This window comes from Cricetulus griseus, chromosome 7, assembly GCF_003668045.3.
Source record: "Cricetulus griseus strain 17A/GY chromosome 7, alternate assembly CriGri-PICRH-1.0, whole genome shotgun sequence".
In the NCBI taxonomy this organism is placed as follows: Eukaryota; Metazoa; Chordata; class Mammalia; order Rodentia; family Cricetidae; genus Cricetulus; species Cricetulus griseus.
In genome coordinates, this window is record NC_048600.1 from 59503086 (window position 1) to 59519090 (window position 16005).

General features: G+C 40.2%; 1 protein-coding gene across 4 annotated transcripts in view; it reads left to right on the forward strand.

Moving 5' to 3' along the window:
- Ebf1 (EBF transcription factor 1) overlaps positions 1 to 16005 on the forward strand; it is a 385024-nt gene that overhangs the window by 253510 nt on the left and 115509 nt on the right. For 3 of the 4 annotated variants that reach the window (XM_027425266.2, XM_027425267.2, XM_027425270.2), the window contains exon 8: positions 11587 to 11728. In XM_027425266.2, coding sequence (XP_027281067.1) covers positions 11587 to 11728 — 142 coding nt within the window. The remainder of the gene's footprint in view (positions 1 to 11586; positions 11729 to 16005) is intronic. The other variant, XM_027425269.2, reaches the window with a different exon arrangement.

Consider the following 16005-nt stretch of genomic DNA (forward strand, 5'->3'; position numbering starts at 1 on the left):
GTCCAGAAGGACTGAGAAAGTGCATTTTTGGTGTGAAAAACTCCTATCCCCTCTTTGCATATCAGTAATATTGAAAAGCTAAGTTCTAGACAGTACTGATGAATTTACCCTTCATGGGCTATGAGGTGGCTCTCATCAGCTGTCCCTGCTGTGGATTCTCTTTTGTCTCTTTTGTATGTTTCCCTGGTCAGCCCCATCTTCACACAGCCCAGCCAGTGTATGTCTCCTCAGAAGAGCAGTCAGGGGCCCATGTAGGTGACTGAGGAGGACATAAGAAAGGTTGTAGATCTCCTGACATGTAAAGACATTCTGTCAAGCAGACTCAGCCACAGAGAGGCCGGGCTTCTGGTCTGTAAACAGAGACTTCTTAATTACACAGGTCATGTCAATTTGTGTGACCCGAGTGTTCTAAAAAAATTAATCACTTTCTGAAAAGCTTAGGCAGTGTGGCATAAGCCTTGAGAAAACCTAGTACAATCCTTTTTTTCTTTTTTGAATAATGGATGTTTTCTTTTTGAAATCCCTAGGTTGTGGTTAAGGTAGCATATTTGCTTAAATACAACAGTGGATACAGGCTTCATTTAGTGGTGGTGCGGATGGGGGAAGGGGGAAGGAAAGGGGATAAACTAGGGCTAGAAGCAGCCCATGACACAGAGAGCAATTCAGTGTGAGTAAATGAGCCCATCTCTCTCTCTTGACAGTAAAAAGATGCTAATGTTAGGGGAACACGTCAAAGCCATGTCACAGTCTGGTTTTTAACTGACAGGAGCCAGACAATTCACAGTTAAGATTTAAATCTTTAGCCACCCTTTTCCTTGTTGGGACTGGCAGATGAGAGCAGTGAAGGAGGAGCAAGAATTGGGCTAAAGTTGTCATCCTAGTAAAAAACCATAAGACTCGGAGACTGAAGTAACATATAAATTTACAAATTCATCTTCTTCCCTCAGCAAAGTTTTTTGATAGGCTATAACTCTGCATCTGTATATAAATGCTAGATCTATGACAACAGTATATATGAATATAGATATAAGATATATTCTCTCATTCATGTGAGCAAGCACTCCGCAGTATTTATTAGAGCACTAGATGCTAAGACTATAATGAGGAATGCAAAAGACAGAGTCTTTGCTGTAATGAAACTGATATTTCAGTTGGGGGTTATTTTAGGGCAAGAGTAGCTGCTATAACACATAGACCAAATAGTACTTAATGGCTCACATGTAGAGTAAAGAATGTCTAAGATCTCACATATAATAGGTACATGCTGGTGTTCCTTACTGCTTTGAAGAATAGACTTTTTTTTTTCCTAGAAATGATTTGGGAACCTGGCAACTCTTGATTTTATGCCTTCCCAATTATGAAGAGCCTGATGTATTCATGGAGCCAGAAAAAAGGTGAAGGATACATGAAGATAGTTCATGATGTCTTCAAATTCTTGGCTTAGAAATAGTCCTTGTTAAACCCGGTCACTTCCTACAGGCGAGTAATCGGTTACATGGCCACTATAGCCACAGGGAGGCGTGCCAATGATACAGCCCAGGAAGGAGAGAAAGTGAATGTATAAGGAATGAGTTTCTATTAGTTGTCACAATGAAGATATGTAAAGATTAAAATTTGTAAATAATTGGAAATTGTGGTTATTTTCACAAAGAAAATGAATTAGAAGAGAGTGAAAAAACAAACAAAAAACAGTGGAGCTGGAGATGGCATCCCACCTTGAAGTATGTGATTGGAGATGGTGGTGTTTAGAGCTCAGAGCGCAATCTTAGAAATACAGTCAGCCTTTTACATCCATGGATTCTTCTTCTGCAGATTCAAACCTGCGGATGGGAAGTATTTGAACAACTCTGCATTGTGTTGAATATGTATAAAATACTTTTGGTCGTTGTTCTCCAAATACACATGACATATCATTTATAATATTCAGTATTGTAAGTAGAGATTGTTTAAACTATATAGGACATATATGTGTGTTTGTGTGTGTGTGTGTGTGTGTGTGTGTGTGTGTGTGTGTATTCTAATACAAAATAATACCATTTTAAAGATCTCAACATTCTTGTGTGTGTGTGTGTGTAGGGGGGTGCTAGAGCCAACTCTCTATCAAGATACCAAGAGATGACTATATTACATCACTCTTGGAAGAGCCAGACAAGGTTCCTGAGCAGAGCAAACTGCAAGAACAAACTCATTTTCTCATGTCTAAACATTCTTCCTTCACTCAGTCATTTGGATAGGGGATGAAAGATATCATTAGGTTATGTATCCCAAATTTCTACCAAAAAAGTGTTTTTATTTTCTAAACTGATGACATAGGTTATGACATGAAAGGGCAATTTTTTTCAAGTGAAACATAAAAAAAAAACATTGGAGACTTTTTAATTTACTTTTAAGAGCCACTGTCTCTCCAAATCAATATATTATATGCTGCGATTATAGCACTCTTAAAATATATGTTCGAGCTCAGTGGTGAAACCAAACACTTTAAAGGCACTTACACAAAGAAGGACGCATCCCCACCCCCTTTCTTCCTCTCCACCCTCCACTCCTTCTCCCTCAGATGTAATTATATCACTTTGACAAACAATACATCTTACAATTAAGTTCTTTCCCAACTGAATGCTGGGAGCCCGGGCTGCCTTTACCCCCTTATGCAGAATAATTTCAAGATGTGCCCTGCTGATTAATTATACTGAAAGCAACTCTAATGATAGCTTCAGAAAACAGGATTAATTCATGAAACATGGTCAAATGTGGGAATCCTCAACCCGTTTTATGAAACCATCACAACTTACTGGGCCAATATGCATCTTGACATATGCCTTGTTCTGAGTCTCGGCAGTCAGTATGCATTGCTGAGAAGGGATCCTTGGGGATGCGATTTGATGAGAGATGGATGTGCACTTAGTAGAAGTAGTTCCACATTAAGTATAGCTGCCTCCAAAGAAAATGTAAAATGCAAACAAAGGAAGTTATAAAGTGTTTGGACTGACCAGTGACTACCTATGGTTGTTTTGGTAATGTCTATAGTTATGGACACTTACAGCCAAAACCATTCTACTTTTTAACTTGTAATCTATCAGGTTCTTGCTATACTTTGGAATCTTTGTGATCACTTTTGCTCTTGTTCAGTTTGTACTACTCCAGCACATAGACTTTCCTTCTCTTCTTTCATTTGTCTCCCTGAGTACACAACAGACGTACCAGCCTCAGGATCTCGTTGCTCACTGTTTGAACTCCCTGGGAAATTCTGCTGCAGCTTCACTGGATAGTTAGATACTCACTACTCAGACAGCAGACCAAATGTCACTTCCTCAGCGAGACCTTAGATAACCACAATAAAAATAGTTCCTGTTAGATATGATTTCCTTTTTATTTTTTCCTCAAATGTATTATTATATTCTAAAATTTGCTTTTAGTGTTCACCTAATTGATTCTTTAATCTCTCTCTTCTTATGTTAGGGATTAAACTCCAAGAAGAACTCAACTAGTAGAAACTAAGATTCTGTTAAGAACTTACTCTGCACTTTGTTTATGGATACTTCTCTAGTATATACTATATATGCCTGACATACAGCATGCGTAGGGTAGACTCACAGCTCATTCCTATGACTGACATGTCTGTGGTTACAAACTAGTAAGTGATGGGGCTTTGGAAATGCATTAGGGACTATCTGAACTTGGATTCTAAGCAGTTGACCAGAGTCAACTTGCACTTATTTCTACATGGACATGTTGTACTCAAGTCCCCAGCGGACACAAGACTTTTCTCCTTGTTTACCTCACTTAGTGAGCACAGAGTAGCACTGAAACACTGAAGACACTGTCAGAAGTCATCAGAGGCACCCACACCCACTGTGGGAGGGACCAGCTTTAGCACATTCACAGCTCAGGAGATAGGAAAGACGGGAGTTGATTCAGTTTCAGAAGGTCTCCATCTCTTTCTGTATAGCTTGGGAAGTATCTGCTCTTGTCCTCCTCTTCAGAGAGGGTATAACTTTGCCCTGAGCCTCCAGTGTGGATTTAATTCAGTCAGCCACACCCTGCCTCCAACAGTTCCACTCTGTTACATCCTGGAGGTTCGCACGTCCTCCATAATTTTTAATGACTTATTTGGAATCTTTCAACCAGATAGAAAGTAGCAATCAGGCACATTTCTGAGAATATCTCATTCCTTATCAGTCAAGGATATTTTAAAGGACAAAGTTAATGATGACCTAACTTATGCAGACCATTTTTATGTAAATAATACTTAAGCTGTCATCAGGCACCTCAAAACCCTGCATTTGTACTGGAAGAAATCAGTAGGAATGACAGGGTAGACTCAAGTCAGAACTGTACACTGTTGTTGACTGAGGACCTATGGAAAAGGCACAGGCTTTGTTTCCCCCTCACCTATGGTCTTAATTTGTCCTGTGGCTTTGAGGACATTTAAAAATATCCTAGGTCTTAGTTTTCCAAGCTGTAAAACAAAGCATTGTCCAAATTTGCAGTGTCAGAACTACTGAGGGTTTGTTAGCATTTATTTTTTATAGGAACCTCTATGATGACATTACCTTTCAATCTAATGGTATTTCTGGAGAAGGAATCCTACTCTCTATTTAAAAATGATTCAAATGTAAACTGGCACCTCAGAGACACTCACAGGCGTGGCATCACCAGCATTTCCATATGGTGTTGCTATGGCCTCAGAAAAAGTAAAGTTACTGAATAGTTGTATGCAGCCTTCTTTTGATTATTATTTTATTTGTGATTATATGTGGGGTGGGTATGCATACATTGGTGCAGGTGCCTTGGAGCTGCAGTTGTGGATGCTGGGAACCACAATTGGGTCCTGCAAGATCAATCAGTACTTGATCTGAACAGCTGAACTCTCTCTTCGGCCCCAGTGCAGCCTTATTTTGGATGCATTTGGCCTTTGCTTTCTGCAAGATCATTCCCCTCTGCTATGCTTGACAACTCTTACTTGGAAGCCACTAATTTGTTGAGTCTCTTGTCATTCTGCTGTTTGACAAACCTGCTCAGAAGTAGTTTGGCAGAGAGGGTCTAGAGCAGTGGTTCCCAAACTTCCTAATTCTGAGACCCTTTAATGCAGTTCTTCATATTGGGGTGACCCCCAATCATAAAATTATTTCATTGTTAATTTATAGATATAATTTTACTACTGTTATGAATTGCAAAATAAATATCTGATATGCGACTCCCAAAGGATCATGACCCCCCAGGGTGAGAACCATTGTTAAAGAGTATAGGCTGTATGGGAAGAGGTTTGATCAGAACTTTGTAGACTATTTTGTACAGCAATTTGAGGTTTTCAGAAAAATGACTCCATGGAAATTCTTATATGTAACCATAATGTATTTCCCTCAGTTTCCCTATAGTATGGTACATTTTTTTGTGGAGTGCCAATTCATCACCATTATTTAAAGCCCAGGATTCTTTTCCTGCTGTATATTCCAGAGATTCAAACAAACACAGTAAAGTTGGTATTCAGCATTACACTATTCTACAAAATAGTTTCACTGCCCTAAAATTGTGTCCTCTATCGATTCATCCCTCCCTTCCCCCAGTTGTGGTAAGCCCTGACTTTTTTTTTACTGTCTCCATAGCTCTGCTTTTTGCAGAATGTCATTTAGTTGGAATCATACGGTGTATAGCCTCTTCAGATTGGCTTTTCTCCCCCATTTAGTAATATGCATTTAAGATTCCTCCATGCCTTTTTGTGGTTTGACAGCTCATTTCTTTTTATCACTAAATGATATGCCATTGTATGGATTACTAGTTTGTTTATCCATTCACCCTTTGAAGGACATCTTGGTTGCTGATGTCTTATATTTAAGTTGAAATTTTTTTGATGTAATTGCAGAGGCACACACAATCAGTTTAAGTAGTAGCATTGAGAGATTCTTATGTATTCTTTGGCCAGTCTCCTTCAATTTTTGCAACATTTTAGAACAATATTATAACCAGGACGAGGACCTTGACAGCATTTGCCCATCTTTCTCCAATATCCTCGAATGTACTTATACTCATTTGTGTGGGAATACTTTTTAGTTCAATAAAACTTAATTGCAAGTCTTTAGGTTTACCTGCTTACCACCACAGCAAATACACTTGGCATCTCCATCATCAAATAATGGCTTCTATTATTTTTTCACATTCTTTCTGAGTGTCCAAATTACCTTTTTTTAGGGAGGATAGTGGTCAAATTGCTTTAGGGCCTCAGTGGTCTCATTTAACGGGATCAAAGCCCTATGTGGAACATCCATCATTAAAAAACACTGGGTATTAGGGATTCAACACATAAATTTGCTAGTGATGATAGCAAAAATTTGAACTCCTCTTGGAAATGGCTTTTTTTCCCATTCTTCATAATTCTTTGGAGAGTAAACAGCTGTGTCAGTGATTTTATGCTTTTTCTTCCTGTGTCGTATTCCATGAAATATTGCTCCGTTACTTTTTCATTCATGTGCTTCAAATCACAGCTTTTTCAATACCTTGTTATTGGACTGGGGGAGATGGCTAAGTGGTAAAGTGTTTGCCTAACAAGCATGAGATTGGGAGTATGGATCTCCGGAAACCCATGTATATGTAGGGTAGGCATGGTGGCCCACCTGTAATGCTATCCACAGAAAACAGAGACAGGATAGATCCCCAGAGTAAGCTGGTTGGGAAGATTAACTGTATCTGTGAGCTCTGGGTTTGGTTAAGAGACCCTGCTTCTCAACCAGTGGAAGAATGAATGATGAATCCCAGTGTCAACCTTAGGTTTCCAGGTGCACCTGATACCCACTACAACAAAACCATGCCTGCACACACATGCACACCACACACACTTGTGAAAAATGAAAAAGAAAAGAAATAACTAGCTAGTAATTGCATTAATTAATGCAAAAATGCAATGAGTTGAAATCATAGAGAAAGATGCCATGAACCAAACCAACTGTGTTCAACATTTCCTTTCACAGAAGCTTTGAAAACCAAGATTTGTAATTTTCAAAATCAATTCACCAGAATGACTAACTTATTAAGAAGAAGATACTTATCTGCCAAAGATTTTGAATTTAAACATTGATAGTGCTTTGATATTATGTGTTTCCTCTGGTTTTATACCAGTTTGAGGAATGCACAGAGATAGGAATTTTCAGTCCTTGTATTGGTCATAATCCCTTCTTTCATGTAGGCTGCTACTTCTGTTACCGTGATCTTCCATTGGCCATTGCATTTAGCAGCTTGTGTCTTTTTTGAAAATCTGCTCATGAGACAGAGGTTATGCCTCATGAATCTTAGATGATATAGTTAGGACACACAAGGTCTCCTGTATGACAGGGAGCGAAGGACAGCCTGAGGAATGATGGAGAGGGGAAACTAACCAATGACAGAACTTTCTAGAAATTCTTCCTGGTGGGAGGCATTGAAAAAAATTAGACTACTAAGATGTCTGGTTTGCAGACTGTTTCCTAAGCGGTGAGGTTTCATTTAGTGTCCAGCTTAGAAAGTAGCAGGTTAAGATGGAGATGTCGTCTAGAAAGTGAAATTATTCAATCTAGTAAGAAGGGCAATTCATGAGAGTTCTCAGTTGTGTCAGGTTACTTTGTGAGGCCAGGCCTTTCAAACCTGGAAATCTGTGGGGCAGAAGGCTTACTCCTCTGTCCTCTTATTTAAAATGTGTTTCTTTTGGTTCCTTTTCATGAGAGTCAGGAGTCACTGTGTCAGGATTGTCAGTCCAACACTTGTTTTGAACTCTTCATAGGGTGTTACCCACAAAGGAAGAATACCCCTTTTCCTGCTACTGGTGTTTATCAGTGCTCACTGAGGACCAGGAACCAGGCTTGCCACTTGGTTGACTTTAGCCTCACAGAATTAGCCTTGAGAATCGGAGACCTTTATAAATGTCACCAAGTGTCATGGACTCTGGGATGCAGAAAGGGTAAACTCACCTTCAGCTGATGGCCAAAGGCACATCAATGAAAAAAGACAACTGTTTGGTGTGACACCCTTCCAAATTTCTAAATAGAGGGGGATGATGATAATAATAATCACCTCTGGGGTTTCTAGATCCAGGAAAGAATGCACTGGACAAGTTTCCAAGATGCTGATAACAAACTGGGAAAATAAAATAGGTGTACATTCTCAAAAAAGCTACAGGTAGCTACCGACCTCCCCCTCTTTCTTGTTCTCTTTACAGCCTCATACCAAATGCCCTAACTTGGAGGGTGGGGCCCAGAAAGAAACCAGAGGACCATGCAGTGTAAAATCAGGCTGAAGATGCTGTTCTGAAAAGCAATGCCCCTGTTCAAATCTTATTTAAAAAGTCCACTGATTAAAAATACACAAATGTCTATCCCTCAACCTGTATTTATTGCTGTAGATTGAATTCAACTAGCCTGTCTTCACCAATAAATTGTCACAAGTTATTATTTCAGAGCTATTTCCGGGGAACACCATCCAGTAGAACATTCTGGGAGGATTTAAAATTCTGTATTTGCCCCAACTAGTCCAGTGGCCACTAGCAAGTGAAATGTGGCTACTTTGACTCAGGAATGGGATGTTATATTTTACCTAGTATAAATTCCAATAGTGAAACTTTTGGACAGTGAAATTATAGAAACAGGAGGGACTGGTTCCAACACACATCGAAAAACTCTAGACATGAACATTTCCATGTTCATGTCCCCTCTCTAGGTAGTGGGGTGAAAAGGGAAGTAGTAAAAGGGTGGTTGATTCCAAAGGGAAACAGAATTTTCTATCTTAAATTCAAGATGTCCAATTTTTGTCAATAAAATAGATGCTGAAGACTTCTCAAACCTGTCTGTCCCCTTTACCTGCCTCTTCTTGCCAGGAGCCTATGATTCTGTGTTGGACCATGGAGGCTCATTGTCCATCTACCATAGGTTGTTTTTCAGTTAGCTTAGAATTAAATTCCACCCCCCACCTTTGTCATCTCACAGATTATTTTCAATTTGCAAATAACTCTGTGGGTTAATTTCAGAAAAATACTTTGTTTAAATCTATCCCAATCATTTCCAAATTGGAATGAGGGAGATTATTTTGTCCTTGGGACTTTGTGCCATGAAATTTTGAGGGACATGTTTACTAGTTAGTCTCTAGAGTAAACAACATGGGATGAGGGATCCTTCATTCCCCATTGTCCAGTTCTGGCTGTGCTTGCTGTTAAGTGATCCTGTCACAGGTGGCTCTTTGGTATTTCCTTACAAAGAAAAGGAAATGTATGTAGTATAGTTTTCTTTCTTAACAGGTTTTGGGGTAGGGTTTTTTTTTTGCCACTTATATTTAATGTCAGCAATTAGATGACAATGTTTTAAAAAGAAACCAGATATTTTAAGACCTACTGTTTGTAGCACTGGTGTCTTCCAGGTGTTTAATAGGATGTCATGGCTCTCTTCTCTGAAGACGGACGTCTGGGGTAACCACTTTCCATTTCCTGACACTGGAAACAGATACTGTTTGGGATTTCCTTTTATAGCTTGTTCAGCTAACGACTCCAGTGACCACTCAATTGTGGTCTTGTAGTAAATCAACATTTCTTTGAAAGATCCAGCTGTTATGTAATTTTCAGTGTCTTACAAAGCCATCTCCCTAAATAAAAAGTGCCTCTCTGTTGTGATAGTTTTTGAAAATAAAGGAATAGACCATTTCCTTTACTTCTCCCCCCCACCACTACTTTCTTCTTTTAAATTAACCCACGATTGATGAGGAACAAACACTGGCTTCAGACCCTGTCACACCTGGTCAGCTAATGATGAATATACAGAAAGCATGCAGCCAACTGTGGCATCAATCTCTGGTAGCCCTCTGTGAATGACTTGTTCAAGATGGAATTTTGACAGACTGAAGAGAACACACTGGGTCTGAGGTACATTGTCAAGTGTGCATTTTAATAAGATTTTAAAATCAACCCCATGAGCCACTTGTTCATAGTCTATAGTTTATGGCCACCTCTCAGGAAAAGGAAATTTGACTTATTTTGCCAGAGAGCTTTTGGATGAAAATGAGGGACAGTGGGAAGTTGATAACCATTCAAGGTGGTGAGTACTTTGACATTGAGGGTTGAAAATTGACAGGTCTGGACCAAGGTGGTGAGCTTTCCCCTATGCTCATCAGGCAATGAAAGCACAGCATTGCCCCAAAGAATCTAGAAGCCCATGTCCCCCTAGCTAACTCAGAAAAGGCTGCTTTGAAAGCTAAGGACACAGTATATACCAAGTTTTGTAAAGCTGTTCACCTCTTCAGTGGCTAATGCCTCTCAAACCAGAGAACAATTAAATCGAGAGTCTTTCCAAGCAACTGGGGAATTGAGCAAAATAAATCAGAACTCTTCCGATTTTGCTCAGGAGGCTGGCCTCATTATAAGAGCAGATCTATTAGCCTTCTTGCCATTGTCTTTCATTTCTCAAGTGAGGTGATTCTAATTAAATTAATCTGCATGTCAATCTATTGGTGATCAATCAAAGAGCCTGAGGTTTCCCCTATGCTGCTGGGTGCTTGTGGCTGACAGGGGCTGATAATGGAGGAAGAAATAAGCTGGCAGGCAAAGTTAATTAGTCAACATAATAGGTGGATTAAACAGGGGCTGGCTGATGGCCGTTTCCCGTGTCAAAGCATGAGTTGGGAGCCAAAGCTGCGATTACAGGCAATTATTATATTTGGTTGTAAGAGGTCACATGAATAAACATATCTCTGTGGGGTTCAGTTTTAATACCCTCCCCCTTTTAATATAAGAAGATATGTAGGTCAATCCTGTTCATTGTTTTAGTCAAAGTTCTGAGAGGTGCAAGTTTTCTCAGACCCTTGTGGCAAGCTGGACTGAGTCACCCTTAGATGTGGCCTGGGCATCCGAGTTGGCATTTTGTCAGTTCTGTTTTACTTTTTCTCTTTGAAACAGATCTAAGACCTTTAATTAGCAAGGATTTTTTTTGGGGGGTACTTAGCATGATGATAATGGCACCGAGGGAGGTTTGGATATGATTCACCAAACTAACATGGGACAAAAGAGTAAAATGAGTAAAAAAAAACTTCAATAAGACCCTGGGGAGAGGAAGACACAAGCAGATCCCAGCTTCTACTCCAACCCCTCATTTTCATTCCCCTATCTTCTTAACCCTGACACAGTAGGGAAGAGATATTTTAAAGATTTAAAAGACTTCTATTTGCACGATCTACTGTGATATCTACTTCAGTGTCTAAACTGAAGGGTAATTTAGGTGAAACACAGCCACCCTTGTGTAAAAAAAGTATATATATATATATATATATATATATATATATATATATATATATCTGTGCTAATAAAGACCGCCTTGTAAAAATTATGGTTAACAGGGTACCTTTTGCTGCATAACTATAAACTGTGCAATTTTACTTAAAACGGCATCAAAAGCGTTCCATGCCGAAGACCCACTCATCAATAGCGCCTCTTGTTAGACATGTACAACATAAGCACCAGTTATTATGTGAAATAGCTATGCAATTTTCTTCTGCTCCCAGCTGTTATTTATTTAACTTGAGTTTATTTCCCACCATGCTTTTATATGAAAATGTTCATTCATTTTCCTCTCCTTTCTCTAGGTCGTGGTGTCTACCACAGTCAACGTGGATGGCCATGTCCTGGCAGTCTCTGATAACATGTTTGTCCACAATAATTCCAAGCATGGGCGGAGGGCTAGGAGGCTTGACCCCTCGGAAGGTACGCCCTCTTATCTGGAACATGGTAGGCGAATCATTTTCATTGGTTGGCATTGCTACTTTTAACTGTGACTTTGTGTGATTTCCTCCTTCCACCTTCATCACATTTCCTATGATTTACAAATTTTAGAGTTTCTAGTTGAACACTACTGATGTGCTTTGCACTTTGACCCTGCAAAATAAAAAGCTAAGGATTTAAAGGCAGGGCTCTATCTTTTAAGCACACTCTTTTTGGTTGCATGCCTGACTATCTTGGAATGCTGGCACCTCTTACTCTCAGTTTCAGAAGAGAGAGAGACCTGGTCCAAGGTACTCCCATTTGACTACAAAGTGAGAAAAGGCTAATCCGTAGGTAAATGGGGGCAAACATCCACACCTTTCAGCACATCTGTGTGACCACCTGTTGATTTATTTCATTTGGAAATCTGGTTTAGAGTCATAGGCAGCTTGACTCTACCTGCTGTGGTATTCAGACATCCCTCCTCTGCCTTCAGTTCTCTAGGCCAACCACTTACTCCCTCTTAATTGTCATGTGGCATAGCCTGCTTTCTTCTGGGTGACTTTGGCCAGGGAGAAATCACTACCACTGAAGATTGTGGGAAATCAGTGGTTATCTGTAAGACAACTGGAGGAAACAGTCAAAAGGTGGTTCAAGAAGAGAGCATGTTATTCAGAGGGAATCTGAATTAGCTTGGGCATACATCTAAATAACTCGCTCTAGTGTCTAGGCAATAGATTCCTCTTTCTATCTACCCAAGAGTCTACTGCATACCAGCTACCAATTGCACTTTTTTTTCTGGTCTCCTCAAATGAAACTCAACCCGCTCCTCTCACTCTACCACCCCTCCTTTGCCAGGTCAGCAGGATTCCTTTGAGAACACGACCATACAAATTATCATCTGATAGCCTGACTTTTACTGTGGCCCACGAGCTATCCATCACATAATTCACAAGGTAGAAATCTCCCTTTCCTGCCAGCATCCCAATTTAATAAACACACCCCTGTCATCATTTTTGCCTGTTTTTTTCCACCTGTGCTTGAGGAATGCACAAACAGTACATTTCATTAATTAGCCCCATGCCGTACTCTTAGAAGGCATTTCCCCCACACCCAGTTTTATAGTCTTTCAAAAGTAAACCATCATCGTTCAAAAGCTGAGGCTTTATGTTTCATTAGTGCCAAGATGGATGGATATTACTTTTTTCAGGAGGCCATTTGAAATACCTGCTCATGATTACATCCCTTGCTCCATGTCTGTACTTAAAATTATTCTGATCCTCACTTTACAGTAATGGTGCCTCCTCAGTACTCTTCAAGTCACTGAAGGCATTGTATGGCTAACGTTGTTTAGGTGGGAGGAAGAAGAAACACTTGATAAATAATCAACAGGCATAGTTTGGAGAGCCTGGGTCAAGGACCAAAGTTGTTGCTTTGACTTTGCCTGGTTGGTTGCAATGGGAGCTGGCTGATCTGGAGATGGACTTAACAGTCAGTTGGAGATTTGCAGTTCATGGTTTCAGAGAAGCTCGAAGCATAACTCCCTTACCTAGTTTCCATGCCTAGCTCCCATGTTGAGCTCCCATTTTTTGCCCTTAGGAAGTGAGGAGAAGGCTGGCAGGATGGCTCAGTCAATAAAGCATTTACTCTAAAGAACCTGCTTTCAACTTTCAGAACCCACATTATCAAATCAAGTCTAGTCTGGTAACATGCTTATGACCCCATCACTGGCGAAGCAGAGATAGCAGATCTCACAAAGCCACTGGGCAGGCAGCCTAGTCCTATTTGGTGAGTTTCAGGCCAACAAAAAGAACTTGTCTCAAAAAACAAGGTGGTGGCATCTGAGAAACTATACCCAAGGTGGTCCACTCTCCTCTGTCCTGTAACACACACACACACACACACACACACACACACACACACACACACACGTAGGAACATGTCCCAGGCAACAGTCTCTGCATTGCCACCTTTACTTCTTTCTCACAGCTTGTCTTCACCTCTTTAACATGTAGAGTCCTCATCATTCTGGGCCTTTTCCCACCTCATTTACAGGTAGCCCAGATTATTTTGAGCAATACAACACATCTCTATTTATATCCTGTTTGTCAGACATTGGGAGGAAAGTCCCTCTTGTGGCTCATCTTTCTACATTTCTAGAAAAAAAATCATGGTTTACATTCATGCAGACTTCCCTGAAAGGCCCATGCCCTCGGTGCTCCTTGGCTCAGATTAATGTCTCTGGATTTCAATTCTGAGGAACGACAAAGGCAGATTTATTTCCTAGAATCTTGCATGATCCAAAGTGGCTGGAACTTGGAACACTGTAGCTCACAGTAATCACCCCTCCCTCCCATTTTCCCCTCCATTCATAAATACTAAGATTTTCTTTGGCTGGATATTTATGAGTACCTTTATTGATGCTTCTTCTTTAAGCAATGGCTTTATGGAAGATGTACAGTTGTGGAGGGAGGCAGCATCACAAGTAACTACTCTCAGGATTCGAGTTTCTACAAAAGCGTGGGTTTGGGACCAAGGGACCTGAATCACGTCCACCCATGATAATATGAAACAATTGGTATATATGGGTGTGCCTCATCTTCCAGTCAAGCCACTCAGGCAAATTTGTGGGGACTGTGTATGAGAGTGCTTGAAAAGGCTTCAGGAATGCTGTTATTGTCACAAGGGTTCATCTCGACTTTCAGGTTCTATTTACTTGAATTTAAGGCCAATTGTGGCATCAGTTTCTCTATTTCTTTCCCCTGTGGCAAAATGCTGTGTCCTCACAATGCTAGAGTGCAGAGACCCTGTCAGCTTGCATGCGCTAACACTTTATTATCTAATGATCTAATATGCAACAAGGCAGAGTGCCTGTGCTCATCATCCTGACACAGAATGCCGGGAGAAGTGACTAAATTACTTTATGTACCATTAGCGCTAGCAGCTATGGTGAACTCACCGGCAGCATTTATGCAAATGTCTGTGAATACACTCTAGTGGCTTTGTCAGGGAGCTGTCTGACAAGCAGTTTAAATGCTCATTTTTAGGATATATATATATATATATATATATATATATATATATATATATTGGACATGCATATGTTTTCCTCCCTTTCTTGTCCCTTTCCTTTTGGAGGCTTTTGGGGGCCTTACATCCGATGTGACAACTGAGAAAATCAGAATAGATTAGAGAACTCCTATCTGTAGGGTCTTTTCTAGGAGTGCGGTCAAGCATCTGCTCTGATGGTGTATTTTACATATAGAGCTTATGAAAAAAAGGCAACAACAACAAAAACCCAGCTCTTCTGAGTTTGTACAGCCACTATATGTATTTTTGAAAAAAAAAGCAATGAAGATATTGAGTGTTTCATAAGAGTGTTTGAATGGTCTTGAGTTATGACCTGAGGTCCCATGTTGCTTTGTGGCTCAAACAGAGATTAAAAACAAAAATAATACTTTCTAAGAATGGAAGGTGAGTTGGGTGGGCAGTGGTGGTACACACCTTTAATCCCAGCACTCATAAGGCAGAGGTAGGCAGGTCTATGTGAGTTCAACCAGCCTGGTCTACAGAGAGAGTTCCAGGGCTACACAAAGAAACCCTGACTTGAAAAACCAGAAAAAAAATAAAGAAAAAGGAAAGTGATGAATATTTAGCTTTTTTTGGCATCACATGTGAATGAATTAAATTTCCCTTCAAAGTAGATACAAAGATATAAAACATGAACATGCCAGGATCCCAAAATAAAAGAAATCAAAACAAAAGTGGGCTTTGGTGAAATGACAAATATTTTGGAGAATAAAGAATGGTGACAGGCTCACTGGGCCATGTCCCCAGTTGTAATTATAGCTTTAGAATGACTAGAAGTAGGTCTGCCACCACCAGTCAGTTCTGACCTTTTGGTCACATCTCCCTGGCATTAAGTGTTATTCTGACTCCTTAGCATATGACCTTCATAAAGCCTTCTGCTTCAGGCTGGGCAGTTCTTGCTTATGTTGCTTGCCCCAGGGTGTTCAGCTTCATTGAGTTCTTTCTGTCCAGCTGCATTTAAATTTGTTGTGGACATGTGGAGAAAGATGATTTGAGGGTAGAGAGTTGCCACAGATGGAGAAAACAAACAAACAAACCAACAAACCAACAAACCATGTGATAGGGCACTTGGGCATATGGGAGAATCCACGGGCCCTGAAAAGTATTTTGAAAAATCCAGTTTGTCTGCCTGAGGAACTGGAGTCTAGACCTGACTTTGGCTTTAACTAGTTATGTGACTTTGGGTAGGTCCCCTTGCTTATGTAGACTTCACC